The sequence below is a fragment of the Macaca mulatta genome, chromosome 5 (assembly GCF_049350105.2).
Source record: "Macaca mulatta isolate MMU2019108-1 chromosome 5, T2T-MMU8v2.0, whole genome shotgun sequence".
NCBI classification, from domain to species: Eukaryota; Metazoa; Chordata; class Mammalia; order Primates; family Cercopithecidae; genus Macaca; species Macaca mulatta.
The window spans coordinates 176,789,177-176,813,874 of NC_133410.1; the positions used below are offsets into that span (position 1 = coordinate 176,789,177).

The 24,698-nt window shown below is 36.0% G+C and overlaps 1 protein-coding gene across 1 annotated transcript in view; it reads right to left on the minus strand.

Annotated features, from left to right (window-relative positions):
- Positions 1 to 24,698, minus strand: part of DDX60 (DExD/H-box helicase 60) — a 104,867-nt gene that overhangs the window by 64,024 nt on the left and 16,145 nt on the right. Inside the window, exons 6-14 of the mRNA XM_015139475.3 lie at positions 22,966 to 23,082; positions 14,369 to 14,527; positions 12,040 to 12,198; positions 8,500 to 8,641; positions 7,369 to 7,524; positions 5,555 to 5,660; positions 4,976 to 5,091; positions 3,591 to 3,751; positions 365 to 620 (exon numbers count right to left, since the gene is read on the minus strand). Coding sequence (XP_014994961.2) covers positions 365 to 620; positions 3,591 to 3,751; positions 4,976 to 5,091; positions 5,555 to 5,660; positions 7,369 to 7,524; positions 8,500 to 8,641; positions 12,040 to 12,198; positions 14,369 to 14,527; positions 22,966 to 23,082 — 1,372 coding nt within the window. The remainder of the gene's footprint in view (positions 1 to 364; positions 621 to 3,590; positions 3,752 to 4,975; positions 5,092 to 5,554; positions 5,661 to 7,368; positions 7,525 to 8,499; positions 8,642 to 12,039; positions 12,199 to 14,368; positions 14,528 to 22,965; positions 23,083 to 24,698) is intronic.

Sequence of the window (24,698 nt, forward strand, 5' to 3'; positions counted from 1 at the left end):
ATAGTACAATAAGGTATTTTGAGGACGAGAGACCATATTTACATAACTTTTATTATAGTATATTGTTGTAATTATTCTATCCTATTAGTTATTGTTGTTAATCTCTTACTGTACCTAATTTAGAAATTAAAGTTTATCATACATATGTATGCACAGGAAAAAACAGTATACATGGCATTTGGTACTATCCACAGTTTCAGGCAACCATTGTGGGTCTTAGAACATATTAAAGGTAATAATACATAAAATAAGATAGTGCATGTAAGTCTTCTAATGCAAATTTCCGGTTAATAAATGGAAACTATCATTATTACATTTGTATTAATTCTCCAACTCACCGAAATAAGAAAACAGAATCACATACCTTCTTCACTTCGGCAATGTTCTTTCCAGGCTTTCAAGCAAGCAGTTAATCCCACCATTTCAACCCGAAGTTTCACAGAGCTACTTTTACAGGATTTCAAAAAGTCTTCCAGGTTCTTTATTCCAGAGTATAAATTCTCTTTCATTTGCTCTTCAATAGAAAATGACAAAGCATTCCACTTTTGCTCTTCCTTTTGTTCTTCCTTGGCAAATAACCTTTTCTTATTCTCTCTAGTAATTATTTCAGCCTTGGTCTCCTGCCCCAAAGGAAAAAAAAAGCATCTCTTAAAATAAGTAAGAGGTCATGAGTGAGACAATAGTAAGGGTGTATTGATGACTTTGATCATCATCCCATTTTGAGTAGATGTGAAAAACTTCTTTTTTTTCTTTTGGAAATTAAGCCTGTGTTAATTTATAACTTATGACAATTTAATTTACAGAGTATAAAGGCTCTCTGTAGATAATTTTCTAGATTTGTGAGTGATGTGGTTTATAAATAAAAGAGTAAATGCTGCTGGGCATGGTGGCTGACACCTGTAATCCCAGCACTTTGGGAGGCTGACGCTGGCGGATCACCTGAAACCAAGTGTTTCAGACCAGCCTGGCCAACATAGTGAAACCTCTTATCTACTAAAAATACAAAAATTAGCTGGGCATGGTGGCACACTCCTGTAGTTCCAGTTACTTGGGAGGCTGAGGCATGAGAATCCCTTGAACCCGGGAGACAGAGGTAGCTGTGAGCGAATCCCTTGAACCCGGGAGGCAGAGGTAGCTGTGAGCGAATCCCTTGAACCCGGGAGGCAGAGGTAGCTGTGAGCGAATCCCTTGAACCCGGGAGGCAGAGGTAGCTGTGAGCCGAGACTGGGCCACTGCACTCCAGTCTGGGCAATGGCGCAGGACTCTGTCTCAGGAAAAAAAAAAAAAAAAAAAAAAAGAAGAAGAAGAAGAAGAAGAGTTAATGTCACAAAATCAGAGACAAGAGGCCACCTCTCTTTTGATGTCTCCATGCTATGATATCTACTGCTCCCTCTGGAATTGCCTGCCCTCTTCCATTCTTCCCACATCATCTCCCTATTCTCTACTTGTTTAATATATTTCCTCCCTGAAGCTTTCCCTGACTCTCCCAAGTCTAAGTCATGTATTCTTCCTCTGCTCAGACATCTATTGAAGCACTCATTAGCACAAACTGTAGTTGTAATTTCATTTGCCATTCCTCCTCTCTTGATTGAGATCCTGAGACAGGAATGTGCCTTTGTTGTCTGTATGTCTCAAGCACAAAGCATTTAATCCATAATGTTTGAGGAGTGAATAAGGAAAGAGGAAGAAGAGGAGTGGATAAGAGGAACAACACAAATACAACTGATTTTCTCTTCCTCAATAAGTGCTTCCAATTAACTTAAACATAGTATGGGCCCACTTTTACCATGCTTTTACCAACCTGACTCATTAATCTACAAAGACAAATTAGAGAATTGTTGTATTAGCAAGAGGATTCCAACACATCTTCCACTCTGTTAGTCATGAAATTAATCTGTAAATGCCTGCCTATAATGAAGTCAATTTTAGTTGTCATCACTCTCTAAATTAGAAACAAACCCTTCTAATCAATAATATTTGAGCTTTCCCAGTGTTTATCTTCCTAATTTGCTGTGTTGGGCCAATTTAGCATGGTTCTATCTCAATAGTACAAGGGTTACCTTTGACCCTTTGCCATGCAGATTTTTCTATTTTCATACATTGTATTATGTGACAAGAATTTCTGCAAATTTACCATTTCATAACATCTCTCAAAACAACAACAACAAACATAACTGAAAAGCAGTAGCTTTTTGTCACCCATAAATAAAAAAGTAAATGTTCAATTAAATAGTCTCATTGACAATACAATTGGCTACAAAAATGAAAAGGAGGAGAGAAACAATGATCACATAGTTGGGCTCAGAGAGGCTTCTATTTGGCTCTTAAAACAAAAGATGGGACAGCCCAACTGCTTAAACTTTTGAAGCAGTTGAAAAATAGAGCCTTCATAGAACGTCTGAGAACCTTTTAGAGTAATTTGTGATTATTTTTTGATGTTATCTTGAGTAGAAAATACAAGAGCTTTTTTGATAAGTCCTTGAACTGATGAACTATCTGTCTCTTGGAGTTCTGAAATGTCCACTGAAGGCTTGACAAAGAGATGCACATTTTCCTGATCTTGCCAAAATGTTCACAAAAGTAATTATTCAGAAGTGAGAATAAAAATATTTTCTGAGGTCTTTATATGTTTCATTCCCGATAACTTCACCATGTTTATTTCAATTTGTTAAGATAGATGTGTGACAAATATCTTTATTTGTGATTGGTTTTGTTAAGTTGGTACTTTCTCTAATATATTAAAACCTTTCATCTCGAGAGAAACTTTTTGTGAAAATAAATGCCATTACCAAATCCCCAACTTTGAGGCCCACAGAAAGATACTAAAGCCTGACGACTTTTCCATTTGTTTAAGATGGAAACCTTTATGACCTGTCTCTAAAGTCAAATAATCAGAAAATTCTGTTTTAATATAAAAATATCTGTACTTAGACATTAATGTTGCAGGATTATGATAATTTTAGATCATAAACTATTAGTATTATTATTCCAGAAATAGATTGGAACTTTTCTTATTTACTCCTTGTATTCCATTCCACAGTTATGTCTCCTGGGAAAAGAGTAGAAAACGACATCCCAAGAAAGAAAAAGGTAAGGTTGCAGGAGTCCAGCCCACACAGAAAGAGGAAATGGAGAGTTCTAACCTTCCACTCACAAAATGTGGTGGACTGATCAATCATTTAAATACTTTGGAAAAGTGTAAACACTCTTTATAATTTAGAAAAAAGTAGACAAACATTTCATATCTATTTTTACTACCTATATGAAAAAGATTTTCACTGTCATTAACTAATGAACAACTATATTTTTAATGTTAGTTTAAAATTTCTAAACTCAAAACTTTAGTCACTTAATTATTCTTCAAATAGATACATACGTTATGTATAGAATACCATTACAACTTTTTTATGCAGGTTAGGCTTTTTCAGCAAGAGGTAAAAGAATAAGTAATCATATATAAAAATACATGCATATATATATAAATAAAGAAAAAGCATTATATAAAAAGAAACCACCAAAGGGATAACAAATATCAACTTGAGAAAAGAAAAAGAAATTTTTTTTAATTTGATACAAGGTATAGAACTTACGTGTGCCTTTTTGCTCTTGGGCCCACTAAAATCCTTCTTTGACTTAATAGTTTGAGTCACGATGATTTTCGAAGAGACTGTTTCTAATGAATTCCCATAAAACCGCTGGAAAACATGATACTTTTGCACAGATCTAAGAACACGAGGGTCTCTAGATTTTTCTGAAAAAGAAAAGACTTCAAATGTAACTTTATTATAGTTTTTCAATAGCATTCTCATCAATCCTTCATATTATCCCACATCCATTAGTTAAATTAGTGGAAAAGTAATTTAATCTTATTATCTTTCTTAAAGAGAGAATGTAAAATCAAGTTATCTATGGATAATAATTCTTTCTCTTATTCAAAGGGTGGAAGTGACAAAACACACTTTTATGGTCTACCTCCTAAATCAAGTATCAGGGTGCAACAAAAAAAATGACAGATTCCAGGCATTACGTATGTCCTCTGCTCTGTGAATTAGTTTAAGAAGAAGGTAGAGACAGAGGCAAGAAGACAACTATCTAAGATATTCTGGCTTCTTGCATCACTGGATAGAAAAAATCCTTACTCCAGACCATAGCCACAGAGCCAGAGCCCAGAGCATGGCAGCTGAAATGGTAAAATCTCATAACGTAAGAAGTCCCAGTAATCAAGGTATGCCTTACTCTCTTACCTCCATAATACTCACAGAAATGAAATAACTAAGCTAATTTTTCTATGTCTGTAAATATATACATCAAACCAAACCACTCTGAAGCATGTTAATGGTTCATCTAAAGTATCCCCCCAAGATCTTGGTCATTTTTTACATACCCAGGCTAATAAGTACTTCATACGAGCATACTTGATATGCCTACTCCTAGGTTATTCTCAGAGTAAGTTTTGTCAACTCTAAGGGGGCTGGGGGTAAGCATAGGGATACAGAAAGTTGAGATGAAGACAAGATCCTAAATTCAGTCTCTGTTGATCCACTGTTAGCGGTTTCATGGGCCTCCTTTTGTAGTTTCAACCACCCTGAGCATGAAGGCAGATAGAATATTCTGGTGCTTATTACATGCAGCCAATCAGGTGGTATGAAACAGTTAAAATTGCTTGAAATACTATGGTCTCAATATATTTGACTCCAAGGAATACATACATTGCTTAAACTACAAACCATCTTTCCTTAAAACAACTTCCAGCACTTCCTCCTAAAACACATACATATCTACATGCATATGACTGTCAATGAAGAAAAAGAGAATTTTTCATTACCATTTTTCCCAATGCACATCTGAATATCTTGTAGACTATTTTTATTCAAAAAAATTTAATTTGTGTCTCATGATATAATTTTCCACTATAAAACAAAAGGCAGAGAGTAAAGTAGATTTAAATTTATTTCACTAGAGTCACAGAGCTCACCATCAAACTGACACTTGGACCTGTCATAATCATCACTCAGGGGTTTATGAGAATGCCAGTGCACAAGTTCATCAAATTCCTTTTGTTTAACCAGTGAAGTAACAATAGGATCATCACTGCGAGACAAAAAAAAAAAAAAAAAACCATATTTTAAATTGCACACTTCTAAATATAACATAGCACAGATTTTATTTTATAATATTTTTGAAAATCATAGCTCCCCTTCTTCTTTCTGCAATATGATGTGGGTGGTAGAATCCAAAGAGAAGTTTATTAGAGGTTTAATAAATCAAAATCTACTCCATGTCTCTGACAGTCTCATCAATATCAATTAATATGCATTCATTAATTCATTAATTTAAAATATGCAGCTATAGTGACTTATTCTAAGATTAAAAACTATACAGATTTTTACATAGTAATGGCCAAAAGGCATTGAAAATTTTGATTTTAAATTCATTATGTATTACAAACACATACTACTAATGTACTCTAATCATCTGCATTTCAAATAATCCTTGTTGAGTAACTCATGTATTCCATACAAGTATTTATTGAGGCACAGTTTTGGTCTTATACCTCTTTAGAAAAGGCAAATCTTTCAAAATATCTCCAGCAAATTTATCAACCACAAAAGATGACATTGGAATAAAACCCAAATTGGGCACCATTTCATTGGCGCTGTCTGTAAACAAACAAAAAAAAAAATTGAGACAAGGTCAACTGTAAAACTTTCAGACAGGAATATTACATATTATTTTCTAAAACTCACATTAAAAACATTTTACATTAATCTTATTTACATGTATCAAGTTCAGCCCTTCTCATAAAGTTTTTTCCCACAGTAAAACACTTTGGAACACAGTAGAGTGTAAAGAATTAGACAACATTTTGGCATATATGTGGATACGCATGGGGGATGGGTAGGTGAATGGATGCATGGATGGGTGGATGGATGGTTGCATGGATGGGTAAGCAGATGATAGATGGATAAATCAAATAGGCAGGTAGATGGAAAGAAGGAAGGAAGGGAGGGAGGGAGGAAGGAAGGAAGGAAAGGAAGGATGGATGGATGGATGGAAGGAAGGAAGGAAGGAAGGAAGGAAGGAAGGGAGGGAGGGAGGGAGGGAGGGAGGGAGGGAAGGGAAGGGCAAAGAATGAAAGAAAGAAAGAGAAAGAAAGGAGGGAGGTAGGGAGGGAAGGAGGAAGGAGGAAAGATGGAAGGAAGGAAGGAGCGAAGGAGAAAGAAAGAAAGAAAGAAAGAAAGAAAGAAAGAAAGAAAGAAAGAAAGAAAGAAAGAAAGAAAGAAAGAAAGAAAGAAAGAAAGAAAGAAAGAGAGAGAGAGAGAAAGAAAGAAAAAGAAAGAAAGAAAGAAGAAAGAAAGAAAGAAAGAAAGAAAGAAAGAAAGAAAGAAAGAAAGAAAGAAAGAAAGAAAGAAAGAAAGAAAGAAAGAAAGAGAAAGAAAGAAAGAAAGGCAGGCAAGCAGGGAGGGAGGGAAGGAGGGAGGGAGGGAGGAAGGAAGGAAGATTAAGAAAAATACCTATGCCTTTTATTTTCAAATGTGAATTCCTTTTATTATTCCTTATTATAAGACAAAGAGTTTGACGATGGAAGCCTCAGAGATTATATATCTATATACATATACATACACATATATATAGACTTTCATGAAATGAAATAAAAAAGAAGTAGGGAAAATACAGATGGTAATGAAATTATTTGATATGACTACAGTATTCTTTTGGGTCCTCTTTGATTTTATACACACACACACACGAGACAGACAGATAGACAGATAGATATTACATATCATGTATATGATGATAATAGACAAATGAATGACTTTGTATTCTATTGAATGTCTGGTTCATGATTCCAGGTAAACCACCATTGCTCTGCCCGGGATCCTCCTGGTGCTCCCTGTTCCTGTGTTTGTTCGGATCCTTTCTTATTTAAGCCCCTGCAACTTGCTGCTTAAAAGAGGCGGAGAGCCCATGTGGCCTTCCCTAAATTTTTCAGCCCCTAGGATGTTTTGAGCTTAGCTATAATGATATAAAAAGATGTTTGGTGTCTCTTATTCAGCATCTCAAGTGCTTTACACAAAGAGATTTTTCTGTTGAGCTATAACTGCCATATTGCTAGAAACGGAAGTCACATATATTTGGCTGTGTTTTTTAATTGAAACAATATTAATTATAAGCAAAATGTAAATCTTCATAATTATAGTCATAGCATACCACTCCAAGGATATAAGAATAAAGGTAATTTATTTTTATTATTAAAATTAAAGTGCCAGAAAATTATTTATACTTGCAGCATTGAATTAGTGGTATTTCCTAAACATTTTCAGAGGAATAATGTTTTCATTTCAGATTAATTGAGAAATTTATTACCTTTGATTGGTGATGGTTTCTTTTCAAGAAAACGAAATTTTGTTGTTCTCAGAGGAAATGGCTGTCCAACCTCAAAGTCTCTGACCAACTTTGATACGGTATTCCAGAGATATTCATAATCTTTCATAATGGTATCTCCCAAATTCAAATGTAGGCCTACATAACAATTAAAAACACTAAATAGTAGAAGCCATCCACACCCACACAAAGAATCATTAGTCACATTTTGAGTAAATTCATGGAATTCTGAAATACTTTCCACATAGTGAAATTTTTGGTGACTTCCACACTGGACATAAATGAAAATGGTCACTAGTGTTGACTACGAGATACAGATCGTAAAGTTTATCTTGTTTTTCGTTTTAATAACTAAGTATTAACTTCGTAAGTATATTATCTCACAAAATGCATCATGAACATTTAACTTCTCTTTAAAGTAATAAAAATGTTATGCCACACATAACTTTACAACCAACAAAACAGAATAAAAACTTTAATTTTTGAGAGATGAGAAAATTGGTAAAGGATTGTTAAGTTTATATGCAGTTAATTCATTACAATGATTACAACATGAAGGAACCACATCACAGTGGTCAAAGCTTCAATAATGTTCAATCAGTTAGAGTTCTGTCCAAATATGTTTTTGTTTTGTATCGTTTGGTTTTACTATTAGGAAACATCAGAAACCTTACCCTAAGAAAAGATTTTAAGGAAAGAAAAACAAATTGCACATAAAAACATATAAATTAGCCTTATCTTTTAGAAAAAAATTAAATTTCCTAAATATCTCAATAGTAGTGAAATAATTAAACTAATTAAATTTTATGAAGAAATATTATGCACACATTTAAATGAAAAGTTCAACTTTTGAAATTAACTGAAAATGCTGGACACACAAACATATATTTTCTCCTGAAATACTTTCAATGTAATATTAAGTGAAAAACATATTTTAAAATACAGCATTCCCTCTGACTGCAACTAAAATATTACATACATATGTGAACAAAGATGAAAATAATTGCTATGTTATATGTTGGAAGTACAGAAAAATTATTTTGTAGTTTTAAATTCCTTATAAAGTTTATCTGTGGATGGAAGTATAATGATTATAATATACTGAGATGGTACCTTTTACATTTTCATTTTCATAGTAAAAAGCAATATTCTTCAACAAAAGCTCATCACTTAAGTCAGAAAGGTGAATTAAATTCAGATTCCAAAATTCAAAAGTATGTATATTTCTTAAGATGAAATATTCACACCATTTTTTCTGAAAATTGAAAAGAAAACTAAATTATTGGCAATACTCATATTAGCAATAAACTATAGGGTTCATATGCTTTTGAACTGAAAGGCAGTGGGCAGGGTCATTCCAATTCTTGTTAATGTAAGCCCATTCAGGCTGGGTAATGGTGAATGCTTTACACCTTAAGGAATTAAAGCATAAAATAAAATAAAAACTGATCCAAAAATGCATTTTGTATAGTTATTTATCCTGAATCAAGGAAATCTGCATTTGACTCTTAAAATAGTATTTTTCTCACACTGTTACCCACAGATAGAATCCCAAAGCTACAGAAATACTTCTGCTTTGAAATGTGCTTCTGTTCTTTATTTAGATTTTAATATGTTCAGTTTTAACTTTTAGGTCAAAAGAGCATTTTTAAAAAATGTGTTTGAGTGTTCAGGGAACTAGAAGATGCTGAATCCTTCAAACTTTTAAGATTCCCATCCACCTACCTGGTTGGTCTCCATGCTTCAAGATTCAGAGTAAACCTCATGGAATGATCCCTTCTACAATTTGCTTAGTTGCTTTCTCAACAGGCCTCAAAAAATGTCAAAAATTTCTTTTATTGTGAAAAGATTAGAGGCTACATGAAATTACACTTCACGCTACAGAGTGTTACCAAAAATCAGGCATGGAGTATGGGAAAGGCAGGAAGGATGGCTGACTATGGGCTGATCAGCTGTTACTCCATAGGGCAAATATTTGGAAGGTGGACAGAGTGAAGTCAGATCTCAACTTGATCATTCATTAGCTGTGCTCATGGACCACATAGCTGAGTCCAAGTTTTTCCTTTGCAAAATGAGGACATAAGAGGATCATTGTTATGTGTAATTAAAAACTAATGTTTTCTGTTAGCTAAAAGTATAACCTAGACCTTAGTCTCTTAATTATGATCAACAGTGAGCTCCGTTTCATTAAAACCAACGTATTTTCAGTCCTCAACCTATTGCAGTCTTCTATAGCAGCTGATACTGTTAACCACATCCACCTTTTGAACTGCCCAGTTCCTTCGACCTTCAGGAAAACCCATTCTCCTTGATTTTATTCCCATTTATCTAAGTAGTTCCTTCTCGGTGTATTTTGCCAGTGTCTCAACCCATAATTAAGTGTTTAATATTGGAATATTTGAGCTCCCTGTCCTCAGCTCTCTTACCATATCTCTCTTCCAAAATAATTTCATGTCTTAGCAGAGCCTCAATTAACATCCATAGAGTAATGATTCCTAAACTTTATCTCCAGCCCATTCCACCCTTCTAAGTCCAAACCATTATTTCAAATTGTTTACTAGATATCTCCATGTGGACATTTCTTTGGCACTTTAAACTTGATATTTCCAAAAAAGAAACTCACGATCCTTCCCCACCAACATGCCCTTCATACAACGGCAGCATCCCCACAAATGCGAAGCCAGGGGTCTAGGAATTATTTGACTCCTTCCTTTCTCTCATTTCCCACACTCAAACACTAAACTTGTCATTCTTCACCTTAAATAACTTTTAAAATTGCCCACTGCTATTCATCCCTACTTACCTCTTGCTGGTCCCTAATACCATCTACACTTACATGACTGAGGTAATAGCCACCTAATTTCCCCAAATCCCCCGTTTTGCCTCTCCAATGCACTCTCTGCATTGCAAGCCAGGGAAAGTTTTTGCAAATTCAAATGCCACTCATCTATTTGAAATCATCCAGTGGATCCTCATTGTGCTTCTATCAAGTCACATCTCCATTCTCTTAACAGGGCCTACAGAATCCTATGTGACTTGTCTCTTACCTGCCTCTTCAGCTTCATCACTTTCCCATATTTTTCCTACCCCTGCTATGACAGATGTATCTCAGTTCCTCGGTTATGCCATCCTCAGGATAATTACACATGCTGCTTCGTGCCCTAGAATCCAGTTTCATCTTCTCTCCATGCTGCTAACACCTTCTCTTCCTCCAGGACTTGGGATTGGGTCACTTCATTTCCCTTCATTTCTTTCTTTTTTTTTTTTTTTGAGATGGAGTCTCACTCTGTCTCCCAGGCTGGAGTGCAGTGGCGCAATCTCGGATCACTGCAACCTCTGCCTCCCAGGTTCACGCCATTCTCCTACCTCAGTCTCCTGAGTAGCTGGGACTACAGGTGCCCGCCACCATGCCTGTCTAATTTTTTTGTATTTTTTTAGTAGAGATGGGGTTTCACCATGTTAGCCAGGATGGTCTCAATCTCCTGACCTTGTGATCCACCCACCTCAGCCTCCCAAAGTGTTGGGATTACAGGCGTGAGCCACTGTGCCCCACCTCTCTTTCTTTCTTAAGAAGAACCATTGTTTTCAGACTACGTTGGATCTCGTTATTATCAGATTATAAAGCATTCTACGGTTCTGTCCTTATAATTACTTTTAAAATTTAGTATCTGTCTTCTCTGGAAAATGTAGCTGTATGAAGGGGTTGGAGTGGGAAGGGTAAATATGTTTTTATTTTTCTCACTCTATTCCAGCAATTAGCACAATGCACTAAATGTTTGTGGACTGGCTTCCTACTTAATTGGTCATAAAATGCTTTTGTTGAACATTTTCAGTATACGTATCATGATCCTTAAAAAAAGTTCATGCCAATTGTTCCTTTAATCCCATTTCTAGCTCTCAAGCCAAAATCAATAACCCCAAATTAAAGAAAAAGGCTTATATACAAAGAGAATAACAGCATCTATAATATAACCATCAAAGTCTTCTAAATATTCCATAATAGAGAAATGGGTAAGTAAACCATGGTACTAAAAGATAACTAGTAGCCATTAAAAAATGATCCTAATATTGTGAAAGAAAATAGAAAAACATGAAGGAAAAAATATATAGGTATATATAGAGAGCTCCAATATAAGAAACAATAAAACATCAGAAAAATATATGCATTTAAAATAAAAAGAATAAACCAAAATGTTAACAGTTATCCACATTGATTAAAGTGGTGGTCCTCCAGGGAAGTTTTTCTTCTGTTTTTGCTTCTAGTTTCCTAAAGTCTCCAAATTGTCTCTAAATATTCTCTATAACAGTTGAAAGTAATAAACCACTACATTGATTTCTTCAGTTCCTCTTAAACCACCATGATCACCAACCATCAACTATGGTTGATAACACAAAAATCTGATCTTGGCAGAGATTTAACTAAGGAAAAACAGAGAGGCTTTTTCCTTAGGTTAGATCTATATTATGCTATTTGTTAGTTCTCCTAAACATAGATGCTGAAATTGGAAAGTGATTGATGTAGCCCATTAAATTTTCATAGCCCGCAGGGGGCTAACAGTAGTGCCAAAAAAGGGAATTTTGAAAGTTACTGCAGTTTTTATCTACCAAACATTCAAAACACAAAAATAGTAAACTAATAAAGAATCCATTTACCATTTGTAATAAAGGCTTCATGTCCTTAGCCCAATGGGAAGTGACGACTCTAGCACAAGCTCTTTGAGAAAGAGGCAGATGGAGTAGAAAAACCACAGTGAGACAGTGCAGTTTACACAAATCTTCCATCTCCTGCAGGGTTAAGAAGTTACTGTTCACCTGAATAAAATAAAGAAGGTAAGCCGGAGAACAGCAGGATGTGACACTGGATAATAAGCATGTAGGACCACAGAAGCTGGCAGCCACCTTTGCTGTGCAGAAATCATGAATTATTCCTTTTTTTTTTTTTTTTTTTTTTTTTTTGCGACAGAGTTTTGCTTTTTCACCCAGGCTGGAGTGAAGTGGCACAATCTCAGCTCACGGCAACCTCCGACCCCAGGTTCAAGTGATTCTCCTGCCTCAGCCTCCCGAGTAGCTGGGATTATAGGTACCTGCCACCATGCCCAGCTAATTTTTGTATTTTTAGTAGAGGTGGGGTTTCACCATGGCCAGGCTGGTCTCGAACTCCTGACCTCAGGTAACCCACCCACCTCGGCCTCCCAAAGTGCTAGGATCACTGGTGTGAGCCACTGTGCCCAGCTGAATCATTACATTTTTCATTCTACATTTTTTAACTTTCCTTTTCTTTATAACATAAACTCTACTGCATTTATACAGATGTGAGGTAAGTGGAACGGGAAGCTGCCGGCTGAATAGCACTTAAAATAAAACATTTTTCAGGATTTTTAGTTAAGCCGAACTCTACGTGAGCTGATCAAGCAACTAATGAAGTTGTATTTTCACAGGCCTCTACCTTGATGGAGTCACACATTAAATGCTCTATTCCATCCAAGGCATCATATTTTAAATGCAATATTGAAAACGACCAGGGCAAGGACACCAGGATGGTAATATATCTGAAAAATCTGCCCTGCGAGAACACAGGTAAAGAAGTGGACACATCTGACATCATGGGACAAGAACGTCATAGCTATCTTCAAACATTTGCAGAGCTGTCAACAAAACAAGTGTAAGATTTCATCAGGGCACCTCCAGAAGGCCAAATAGAGTCTAATCATTAGAAATTCCAGAGAGGCAGATTTGACTTAGTATCATCTTTGTGAGTGTGATTTAAAATACTATGTCTAGTTATGAAAAAATGTTTCACTAAAAATATATTCAGTCTGATAATTGGAAAAACAATTATAAGGATGCTAAGTAAAAGATATGAGCCCTGAACATTTCTGAAATGTTCAGAAACTTCATTTCTCTTTAATATAAATCTTTAGCCAAGAATCCCACAGTAGGTAGATTGTATACAGAATAGTATGTACACACATGCGTCTGTGTGTGTGTGTGTGTGTGTGTGTATGTGTAAACATGCACGTCCATAAGCACATATACGTAGAGACAACTGTATATTGGGGGAAAGAATCCAGACTGGCCAACAGATTCTGAATGGACCCTACTGACCATAAAGAAGGTTAAAAACTTTAGTATCTCTCCAGCTAGCATGATGCCAAGACGCTACAGTAGGAATGTTCTTTTAAAAGACAGTTTGGGGCCGGGTGCGGTAACTCACGCCTGTAATCCCAGCACTTTGGGAGGTCGAGGCGGGCGGATCACGAGGTCAGGAGATCGAGACCATCCTGGCTAACACGGTGAAACCCCGTCTCTACTAAAAATACAAAAAAATTAGCTGGGCGTGGTGGTGGGCGCCTGTAAGTTCCAGCTACTCGGGAGGCTGAGGCAGGAGAATGGCGTGAACCCGGGAGGCGGAGCTTGCAGTGAGCCGAGATCGAGCCACTGCACTCCAGCCTAGGCGACAGAGCGAGACTCAGTCTCAAAAAAAAAAAAAAAAGCAGTTTGGTATTGTGGAACCTGCACAAGATGGACCTGAGCTCAATCCACACTGCTATTTAGTACCTTTGGTTTGAAAAACGTTACCTGGACTATTTGAACTTCAGTGTTCTCGTAGGTGGAATGGGAGTACTAATGCCTTTCTCTCAATGCTGTTGTGAGGATTAATGGCACAATGCATACAAAAAGCCCCAAACACAGTAGCATATTAGGCCTCCGCCAAGTGCTAATACCCTGTCTTGTTTCGTTTTCTTTTGGATGATTTAGACTAAATATATACTAAGTGAAACATCCACATAGTAAAACATTAAATCATTAATGGCACAGTAAGTGTTTCCTGATAGACACAAGTTTCAGTTTTATTTTTTGAAGTTTATATAAATAAGAGAAAAACATGAAGTACCAAATAGAGGAAATGAAAGATACAAATCAACAAAATTTCAAAAGTGGAGAGAAACAGTATTTCTCAGTAAAGTTATAACAACCACACCTGTTGGATCTCAGTTTCCTGACCAGAGGAGGGCTCTCTGTTTCCTAAAAAGCGATGGTACATTCTCAAGGATAATGAGCATGAGGTAACACAAAAGACACGCCGAATGTCAGATCCTTCTGGCCAGACTTGTGTAAGCATAGATACAGTCTCGTGTGCCTGTCAAAGAAAAAAAACTTGTAACGTGTCATGCTATTTAGAAAAATATTTTTGTTCGTAAGTGATCTTACTAGTGGGTACTACTTGGCTTAATACATGCGTGACAAAATAATCTGTACAGCAAACCCCCATGACCCAAGTTTATCTCCATAAAAATCCTATACAGGTACCCCTGAACTTAAAGTTAAAAAAAAGAAATGATAAAATTGTTCTGAGATGAAAGGAAATCTGTGTACATAGAATAAAAGAGCTCACTGTATAACGAGAGAAACAATGAAATTAGATCCTCATACCATATACAAAAAGCATCTCAAAATGGATTAAAGACTTAAATATAAGACTTGAAAGCGTAAAACTACTAGAAGAAAACATACGAGGAAAGCTCCACAACATCGACCTGGGCAATGATATTTTGGATACGGCCACAAAAGCACAGGCAACAAAAGCAAAAATAGCCAAATGGGATAGTATCAAAGTAAACATCTTCTGCACAACAAATGAAACAGAGGCAGCCCACAGATTTTGCAAACCATACATTTATTTATTTATTTATTTAGAGACGGGGTCTCACTCTATCACCTAGACTGGAGTGTAGTGGCCCGATCTCAGCTCACTGCAATCTCTGCCTCCCAGGCTCAAGCGATTCTCCTGCCTCAGCCTCCCAAGTAGCTAGGATTACAGGCACGTGCCACTACCGCCCAGCTAATGTTTGTATTTTCAGTATAGATGGGGTTTCACCATGTCAGCCCGGCTGATCTCAAACTCCTCATCTCAAATGATCCATCCACCTAGGCCTCCCAAAGTGCTGGGATTACAGGTATGAGCCACTGCACCCAGGCAAACCATACATTTAATGAGGAGTTAAGATCTAAAGTATAGAAACAACTCAAACTCAATAGTAAGAAAACAAATGATCCAATTTAAAAATAGATAAAGGACCTGGACAGACATTACTAAAAACACACAAACAAACAAAAAACCAAATGGCCAATAGGTACATGAAAGATATGCTCAGTGCTACTAATTATTCCAATCATTAGGCAAGTGCAAATTAAAACTACAATGAGATATCACCTCACATCTGTCAGAAGGGCTTTAGTCAAAAAGATGAGAGATAACAAGTGTCAGAGAGGAAGCAGAGAAAAAAGAACTCTAATACATTGCTGGTAGGAATGTAAATCAGTATAGCCATTATGGAAAACGGTATGAAACTTCCTCAAAAAACTAAAATTAGAACTACCATACAACCCAGTAATCCCATGTCTGGGTATGTATCCAAAGGAACTGAAATTAGTATGGTTAAAGCAAACTAAATATGGCTTGAGAAGGACTTCGTACTTCATATTTGAATCCTTGTGGATAAATTGCAACGTAACTTAATAGGTAGACAAGATAGAGAACCCAGTTTACGAGTATGTTCCTGTAACAATCACTGTCTTGGCCGATCCAAGCAGCCATACTTCAACCACTCATACAGTGCTGAGCATTCAAATTGTGTTCAAATAAGGCAAAAGCAGAGTTGTAACCAATCCAGCTGTTCTGTACCTCACTTTCAATTCCTGTATGTCACTTTATATTTTTTGTCTATAAGTTTGTTCTGACCACGAGGCACCCTGGAGTCTCTCTGAATCTGCTGTGATTCTGGGGGCTGCCTGATATGTGAATCGTTCATTGCTCAATTAAACTCCTTTAAATTTAATTCAGCTGAAGTTTTTCTTGTAACAGTATGTTGAAGGGATATCTGCACTCCCATGTTCATTGACACATTGTTCACAAAATCAAGACATGGATTAACCTAAGTGTTTATCAACAGATGAACGGACAGTGAAAACGAAGTATATATACACAATGGAATACTATCGAACATTTAAAATGGGGAGAAATCCTGTCATTTTCAACAACATGAATGAAACAACATGAATTATGCTAGATGAAATAAGCCAAGACAAAGAGCCAAATACCAAATGATCTCACTTACATGTAGAATCTAACAAAGTTGAACTCATAGAGATAGAGAAGAGAAACTCTTCTCTTCAGGGGGTGAGGGGAGAAATGGAGACTTGCTGATCCAAGGGTACAAACTTTCAGATAAAAAAGAGGAATGGGATTTGAGATCTATTATACAGCAGGATGACTACAACCAATAATAATGTCATATATCTCAAAATAAGTGCATAAATTTCAAATGTCTTACAATGAAAAATGATAGGTAAGCAAGGTGATGGATATGTTAATTAGCTCCATGTAATCATGTCATATTGTATACATATATCAAAACAAAACATTGTACTTCATAAATATATAGTTACGATATGTCAATCAAAAAAATTTTTTTTAATTTAAAATTTTTAAAAAGAATGGAGACTATTTGAAAGATAGGAACTACCTAAGGGGACAATTTTCTGAAAGCAGCTTTGGGAAAGAAAAGGAAGCTTTAAAAAAAGGAAGAAGTATCCTTCGGCAACTAAGTGGCGAAAGGGTAAAAGAAGACAAAGAAGAATTTGAGGGCTCTGCAAGTCAGAAGAAAAGCAGATAATCTGAAGATTCAAAACCACTCGCCCACTACCAAAACAAATAAATGAACAAACTAACAAAAACCCCACTAACATGCCTGGACTCTGACAAGCTAGCAGAAAAAGATAACATTAAATTAAATTATATTAAATTAAATTAATTGGATTGGATTAAATTGAAGTATCTTATAACAAACCTCAATATCATTAAAACAAAAGGAAAGTACATAGAGAGTTATTGCAAAAAATAATAGCAGGGAAAAAATTCACACAAATTGTGTGAAAAAATCTCATCATTACCTCTGAAAGTAATAATAAAAACAGCAACCATAAAGCAAAAGAAATATCTAAGTCTACATTCTAAATATGGATATACTCAAACAAGCATGAGATCATACAAAAAATGATTTTTTTTTTTTTTTTTTTTTTTGAGACGGAGTCACACTCTGTTGCCAGGCTGCAGTGCATTGGCGTAATCTGGGCCCACTGGAACCTCCACCTCCTGGGTTCAGCAATCTCAGCTCACTGCAACCTCCACCTCCCAGTTTCAAGCGATTCTCCTGCCTCAGCCTCCTGAGTAGCTGGGACTACAGCTGTGCACCACCATGCCCAGCTAATTCTTGTATTTTTAGTAGAGACGGGGTTTCACCATGTTGACGAGAATGGTCTCGATCTCTTGACCTTGTGATCCACCTGCCTCAGCCTCCCAAAGTGCTGGGATTACAGGCATGAGCCACTGCGCCCAGCCAAAAAATGATCTTTGTTCAGCAACTGATAAACAAAAGCAGAGTTAGAAAGAAAGAAAGAAAGAAAGAAAGAAAGAAAGAAAGAAAGAAAGAAAGAAAGAAAGAAAGAAAGAGAAAGAAAGAGAGAGAGAGAGAGAGAGGAAGGAAGGAAGGAAGGAAGGAAGGAAGGAAGGAAGGAAGGAAGGAAGGCAGGCAGGCAGGCAGGCAGGCAGGCAGGCAGGCAGACAGACAATAAATAATTAATTCAGCAAAATAATCTTAGAAAAATGCAAAGCTATCCAGAAATAAAGAATAAGTTACAAGATGCCCAAAGGAGAATAATCTCAATAAAATTTAATGAAGAAAGGTAGGAAAACAACCAAATGACATAAAATAAAAACCAAAAAAGGTCAGAAAAATAATAGGGGAAATGAAAGACAGAAAAATATTTTTATCATTACACATCTTTTCAACAACAAAACTGGGCCAGGCACGGTGGCTATAATCCCAGCACTCTGGGAAGCTGGAGCCAGGAGCCCGAGACCAGCCTGGGCAACACGACAAAAACTCACTTTTAACAAAAATTAGACAGGTGTGGTGCCGCAGGCCTGTAGTTCCAGCTATTCGGGAGGCTGAGGTGGAAGAATCGCTTGAATCAGGGAGGTTGCTAAGATCACATCACTGCACTTTAGCTTGGGCAACAGAGCAAGACTCTGTCTCAATGAAAAATAATAAATAATAAAATGATAGTAATAATGATAATTTAATAATAAAATTAATATTTTAAAAATAATAATCCAAGAAAACCCACTATACACAATAAATGAGTGCTAGAGGATACTGAGAAAAGCTAAAACCTCAGAAACCACATAGTGAAAGGTAAAATAAGGAAACAGAGAATTGAGATTATTCTTTTTATAAAAATGGTACAGCCCAAAGGTAATTACCATAACGAAACATGTAAAACAGACCAAAGTTTAAAATTGTTTAAATGAAATAACAAAGAATACACATCTCATAATTAAAGAAACTTAACAAACACACTGGAATATAAATGCCTATAACATATTATAGAATCAAGACCAAACGTATCAGTCATATCAGTAAATGTAAGACTTACCTATAAAAGAAAAAAATAATTTCAACTTGGACCGCATTCCATATATAAGACACACAACTAAAACAAAGTGATTCAGAAAGACTAAAAATAAAGGAATGGACATAATTCTACCAGGTAAATGGAAACAAAAAGAGAGCAGAGGTTAGTATCTTTATATTGGGCTAAGTAGAATTCAAACTCAAAAGCATTACATGTGAAAAAGAAAAGCAGTCTTATTCTAAAAGCCATAATCTATAATGAAAAGATATCCCTTATGAAAAATTATCCAACATATAGCATGGCAACCAACTTTGTGAAATAAAAATGACAAAAGATAAACTCTATAGAGAAACTCACCTATAATAACAAATTTTAATACACAAGAGAGACAGTTGGACAAAAAAAAAATAAGGGATAAAAGACTTAAACCACCATAATGAACAGAGTGAACCTTATAAATCAAACTACATTGTGGTGATAGGGAATCTTCATTTGTCTTAAATGTCCCCAGCACATCCATAAAAATTAATTATATGTTAACATCTTCCTAATACAATAAAGGCAGTGGGAAAAACAAGAAATTTTAAAAATTATGAATGTAGCCGGGTGCGGTGGCTCATGCCTGTAATCCCAGCACTTTGGGAGGCCAAGGTGGGCACATCACGAGGTCAAGAGATCGAGACCATCCTGGCCAACTTGGTGAAATCCTGTCTCTACTAAAAATACAAAAATTAGCTGGGCGTGGTGATACGAGCCTGTAGTCCCAGCTACTCGGGAGGCTGAGGCAGGAGAATCACTTGAACCTAGGAGGCGGAGGCTGCAGTGAACCGAGATTGTGCCACTGCACTCTGTCCTGGTGACAGAGCGAGACTGCTTCAAAAAAAAAAGAAAAAAAAAGAAAGAAAAAAAAATCACAAACATGCTTTAATCTGGAACTTAAAAACATTTCTATTCAGTCAAACTTGGGTGAAAGGAAATACAAACTGAAATTACAGAATTTTTTTTTTAATGATAAAAACAATTTACAGCATAATCTATGGTATATATTTAAAGCAGTGATTCAGAGGAAAGTTTATTTCACTAAATATGTTTAACAATAAAAATAAACGAATTTTTAAAATGAGTAAGTTCCCAGCCCCCCAAAAAATCTAAAAAGAAACAGCAACATAAAAACCAAAAAAAGTAAAAGATGAAAGCAAGCACATAATAAACTAAAAAATCAATAGATCTCATTAATAAATCAAAATTCTTGATTTTAAATAACTTAAAAACAGACAAACCACTAGCTAACTTGATCAGAAAAAAAACAAGAGAACTCACAAATACACAAAATAAAAATTAATAGGGAAAGTAATTATTGAAACAGAAGATAAATCACAAAAGCCTACTTCACAAAGTTCAATGCAAATACACTTGAAAACTTAAGTGAAATCGATAATTTTCACAGAAGAATAAATTACTAAATGTGACCCCATTAGAGTTAACAAGCCCAAAGAAGTCAATTGCCATGGAAGAAATACAGGAAATTAATAAACTACCTCACAAAAAAGCACCAGGACCATATAGCTTCACAGATTATTTCTATCAGATCTTCAAAGACTAGATAATCCCAATGATCTATACACTATTTCACAATATTGAAAAAGAAGAGAAGACATTCTAATCTTTTTTAGGAAGAACATATCACACTGACATCTAACCAGATAAAGGCAATTCAAAGAAACAAAATTACAGAAATATCATTCATGCATACTGATGCAAAAATTCTAAACAAAATATTAGTAAACAGAATCCAACACCATATTAAGAAGCAATACATCATTACTAAGTTGGATTTATTCCAGTAATACAGAGAGGCTTCAATACTGGGAAAATCATTAATACCCTATACAATACTAATAAAACTGAGGAGGAAGAATCATACAATTATATCCATACTTTTAATAAACATTCATGCATTTATGATAAAAACACTCTAGAAAATAGAAGCTATGGCTGGGCGCGGTGGCTCACGCACTTTGGGAGGCTGAGGTGGGCAGATCACGAGGTCATTAGTTCAAGACCAGCCTGGCCAACAAGGTGAAACCCCATCTCTACTAAAAATACAAAAACAGGCCAGGCATGGTGGCGGGCACCTGTAGTCCCAGCTATGTGGGCGGCTGAGGCAGGAGAATTGCTTGAACCTGGGAGGTGGATGTTGCAATGAGCTGAGATCACGCCACTGCACTCTAGCCTGGGGGACAAAGCGAGACTCCATCTCAAAAAAACAAAAATATATATATATATATGCTACGATCTATGTGTTTAACACCAGAATATGTGTGTGTGTGTGTGTGTGTGTGTGTGTGTGTGTGTGGTGGTGGTGGTGGTAATGTTTCCTATACCTTTCACATACCTTTCAAAATGAACATAATTAAAAACAACCAGGAAATAGGTGGGAGGGACCCAAGATGAAATACAAACACTAACCAATGAATGTAACTGTATTAAATAAGAAAGGATAACATAACCACACCAAAGGAGGTAGATGAAAAAGTCACTAACCTGAATAACTTCGGAAACAGTGTATTAACATATTCTATGGCTACAGTTAAAAGAGAACTACACATAAACATTATAATATCATTGACTTTTTCTCACAGGGTATGGTTAGCAGTTACAAAATTACTATACAGAGGGAAATAATAGACATGGGGGCTCCAAAAAGGGGTGGGTCAGAGGGGAGTGACGGCTGAAGAGTTACCTGCTGAGTACAACACTGGGTGATGGGTACACTAGAAAACCACACTTCAACATTATGCAAGATATTCATGTAACAAACCTGCACATGTATTCCCTGAATCTATAAAAATCAAAATCAATAAAATAAAATAACTCATGTGTGTATTAGAACTGAACAAATAAGTGAATATATTGTAGATAATGAAAGCTGGATTTCTCCTGACTGAAGAAAGAAATTAAAAATAAAGAAAGAGGAGGGGTAAAATAAACCATTATGGATTTGAATCCTAGTTCCATTTGCTGAAAAGTCCTAGTAGCAATGACACTCCAGTAGCAATTCACCAACAAAGTTTTCAGATCTGAACTTCTAAATGCCTTCTTCCTTGGCAAAGTAGTTAATTTCAGGGGTGGGGCAGGGAAAATACAAGATGAGACCCAACCATCTTGTGATTTCAGAAAGTTAGAAAGTACAGAAAGATGAAAGCTTGTAAAAGAACACAGGCGCCAACCTAAAGGTGCTTCTAATGTTCAAACCTGGAACATGTTGAGCTCCAAAACAATTACAATGTTGGATTCTAACCTGTAATATAAAATAAATATATTTATCCATACTGACATAAACAAATAAATGGCAGCACTAGGACAGCTGTCCCTTACAATGGAATTCCAAGGAAAGAGTGAAATAAAAAATCACCATTTGGCAAAATCATCAATAATCATTGTTGCAGACAAGATCTGCTATGGACATTAAAGTGAATCAACTAAAGTTTGAGAAGAAACAGGGTCTGCATAGTCACAAAGCATGTCCTTAAAGATTTATTAACTACAAAGGGAAGATAGTAACCTCACAGAAGAGAAAACTGTCAGGCACCAACTTAACCAATGCTCAGACATATTCTTAGGATGCACTGAAGACCCAAGATTAATTCAGTGACATTCTAGCCAAAGATGTATAACCTCATTCCAATCAGGAGAAAACATCAAAGAAGTCCAAACTGAAGGACATTCAGAAAATAACTGATTGGTAGTCTTCAAAACCTTCAAGGTCATGAAAGACAAGAAAATACTGAGAAACTATTACAGACTGGAGGACACTCAAAAGTGTGACTGACAACTGAATGGATGTGGTATCCTGGACTGATCCTGAAATAGCAAAAGGATGCCAGTGGAAAAGTCAGTGGAATTGGAATAAGTTCTAAAATTTAGTTAACAGGATTAACACAATGTTAATTTCATGGTTTTCATAAATGTCCCATATTTAAGATGTTAACATTAGGAGAAGCTGGATGAGAAGTATATGAGAACTCTGCACGATTTTTGCAACCTTTCTATAACTAAAAACTTAGTTCAAATACAAAACTTTTTAAAACGTTTTGTTACCTCTTCCATAATATTATTCCATTTTAAACTTCCAAAAAGAGGTGCTAATGCTGAAAGCTTAAATCTTTTCAACTGGTTAAGCAGGGTTACGTAAGCATCTTTAAAGTTCCGTTTATTCTGTAAAATAAAGAAAAATCGGAAAAAATGTTATAAATAAAATAAGTAGTTATTTTTCAACTATAGAAAATTACATATTTTAGATATAATTATGTTACAATATATTTCTAAGGAAAAAATATGCCAATGTAATTGTAAGTTTAAACCCCATTGAACATCACTATTGTGTCTTTGAAAGTTAATTTTTGCCTAGGAATATAGTATATTTTGTTTTTTAACAGCTTCATAAAAGTATAATTAACATAACAAAAAATACATTCATTTTGTTACAATTCAATAGCTGTTAGTAAATTTATCAACTTTGGAACCAATATCACAATCTAATTTTAGAACACTTCCAGCACCCTCCAAAACACCATCATCCCCATTTAATGCCATATATTTTAACAAATTTCAAACATACACATGAATAAAAGACAGTATAACCCCCTTTCAGGTACCTATCACCCAGCAGCAGCCATTTTCAATATACATTGTATTTTTAATCATATTTCAAATAATCCTCAAATTGACTAATAACATAACTTCTTTAAAGTGAATATTCAACAAATTAGAAATGGATTACTTTAACAAAAATTAAATTCTTCATTAAAAAAATTATTCGGCCAGGCGCAGTGGCTCATGCCTGTGATCCCAGCACTTTGGGAGGCCGAGGCGGACGGATCACGAGGTCAGGAGATTGAGACCACCCTGGCTAACACAGTGAAATCCCATCTCTACTAAAAATGTGAAATATTAGCTGGGTGTGGTGGCGGGGGCCTGTAGTCCCAGCTACTCAGGAGGCTGAGGCAGGAGAATGGCGTGAACCCGGAAGACGGAGCTTGCAGTGAGCTGAGATCGCACCACTGCACTCCAGCCTGAGTGACAGAGAGAGACTCTGTCTCAAAAAAAAAAAAAAAAAAAAAAAATTATTCTTAAGGAAAGATTAGACAGGATATGTGTAGGTACTCTTAAAACTCAGATTTAGAAATTGCTCTAACAGAGTAAAATGAGATAATTAATAACAGTACTTCCTCCCAATATAAAAATGAATCCCAGGGCTATTCCTGCTCAGAGTAGGCAACCAGAGTTGAAAATAGTTTAATAATAGTCATGAGCCACATAACAACGCTTCCTTCAGCCATAGACCACTTATATGTCGGTGATCCCATAAGATTATAATGGAGCTGAAAAATTTCTACTGCCTAGTGATGTCATAGCCATCATAACGCCACAGCGCAATGCACTACTCAAGTGTTCATGAAGCTGGTGTAAACACACTTAGTGTGCTGACAGGCATATAAAAGTACAGCATAGGCTGGGTGCGGTGGCTCACGTCTGTAATCCCAGCACTTTGGAAGGCCAAGGCGGGCGGATCATGAGGTCAGGAATTCGAGATCAGCCTGGCCAACATAGTGAAACCTCATCTCTACTAAAAATACAAAAATTGGCCCAGCATGGTGGTGCGTGCCTGTAGTCTCAGCTACTTGGGAGGCTGAGGCAGGAGAATTGCTTGAACTCAGGAGGTAGAGGTTGTGGTGAGCCAAGATCGTGCCACAGCACTCCAGCCTCCGCGACAGAGCAAGGCTCTGTCTCCAAAAAAAAATAACAAAAAAAGTACAGCATATACAATTATA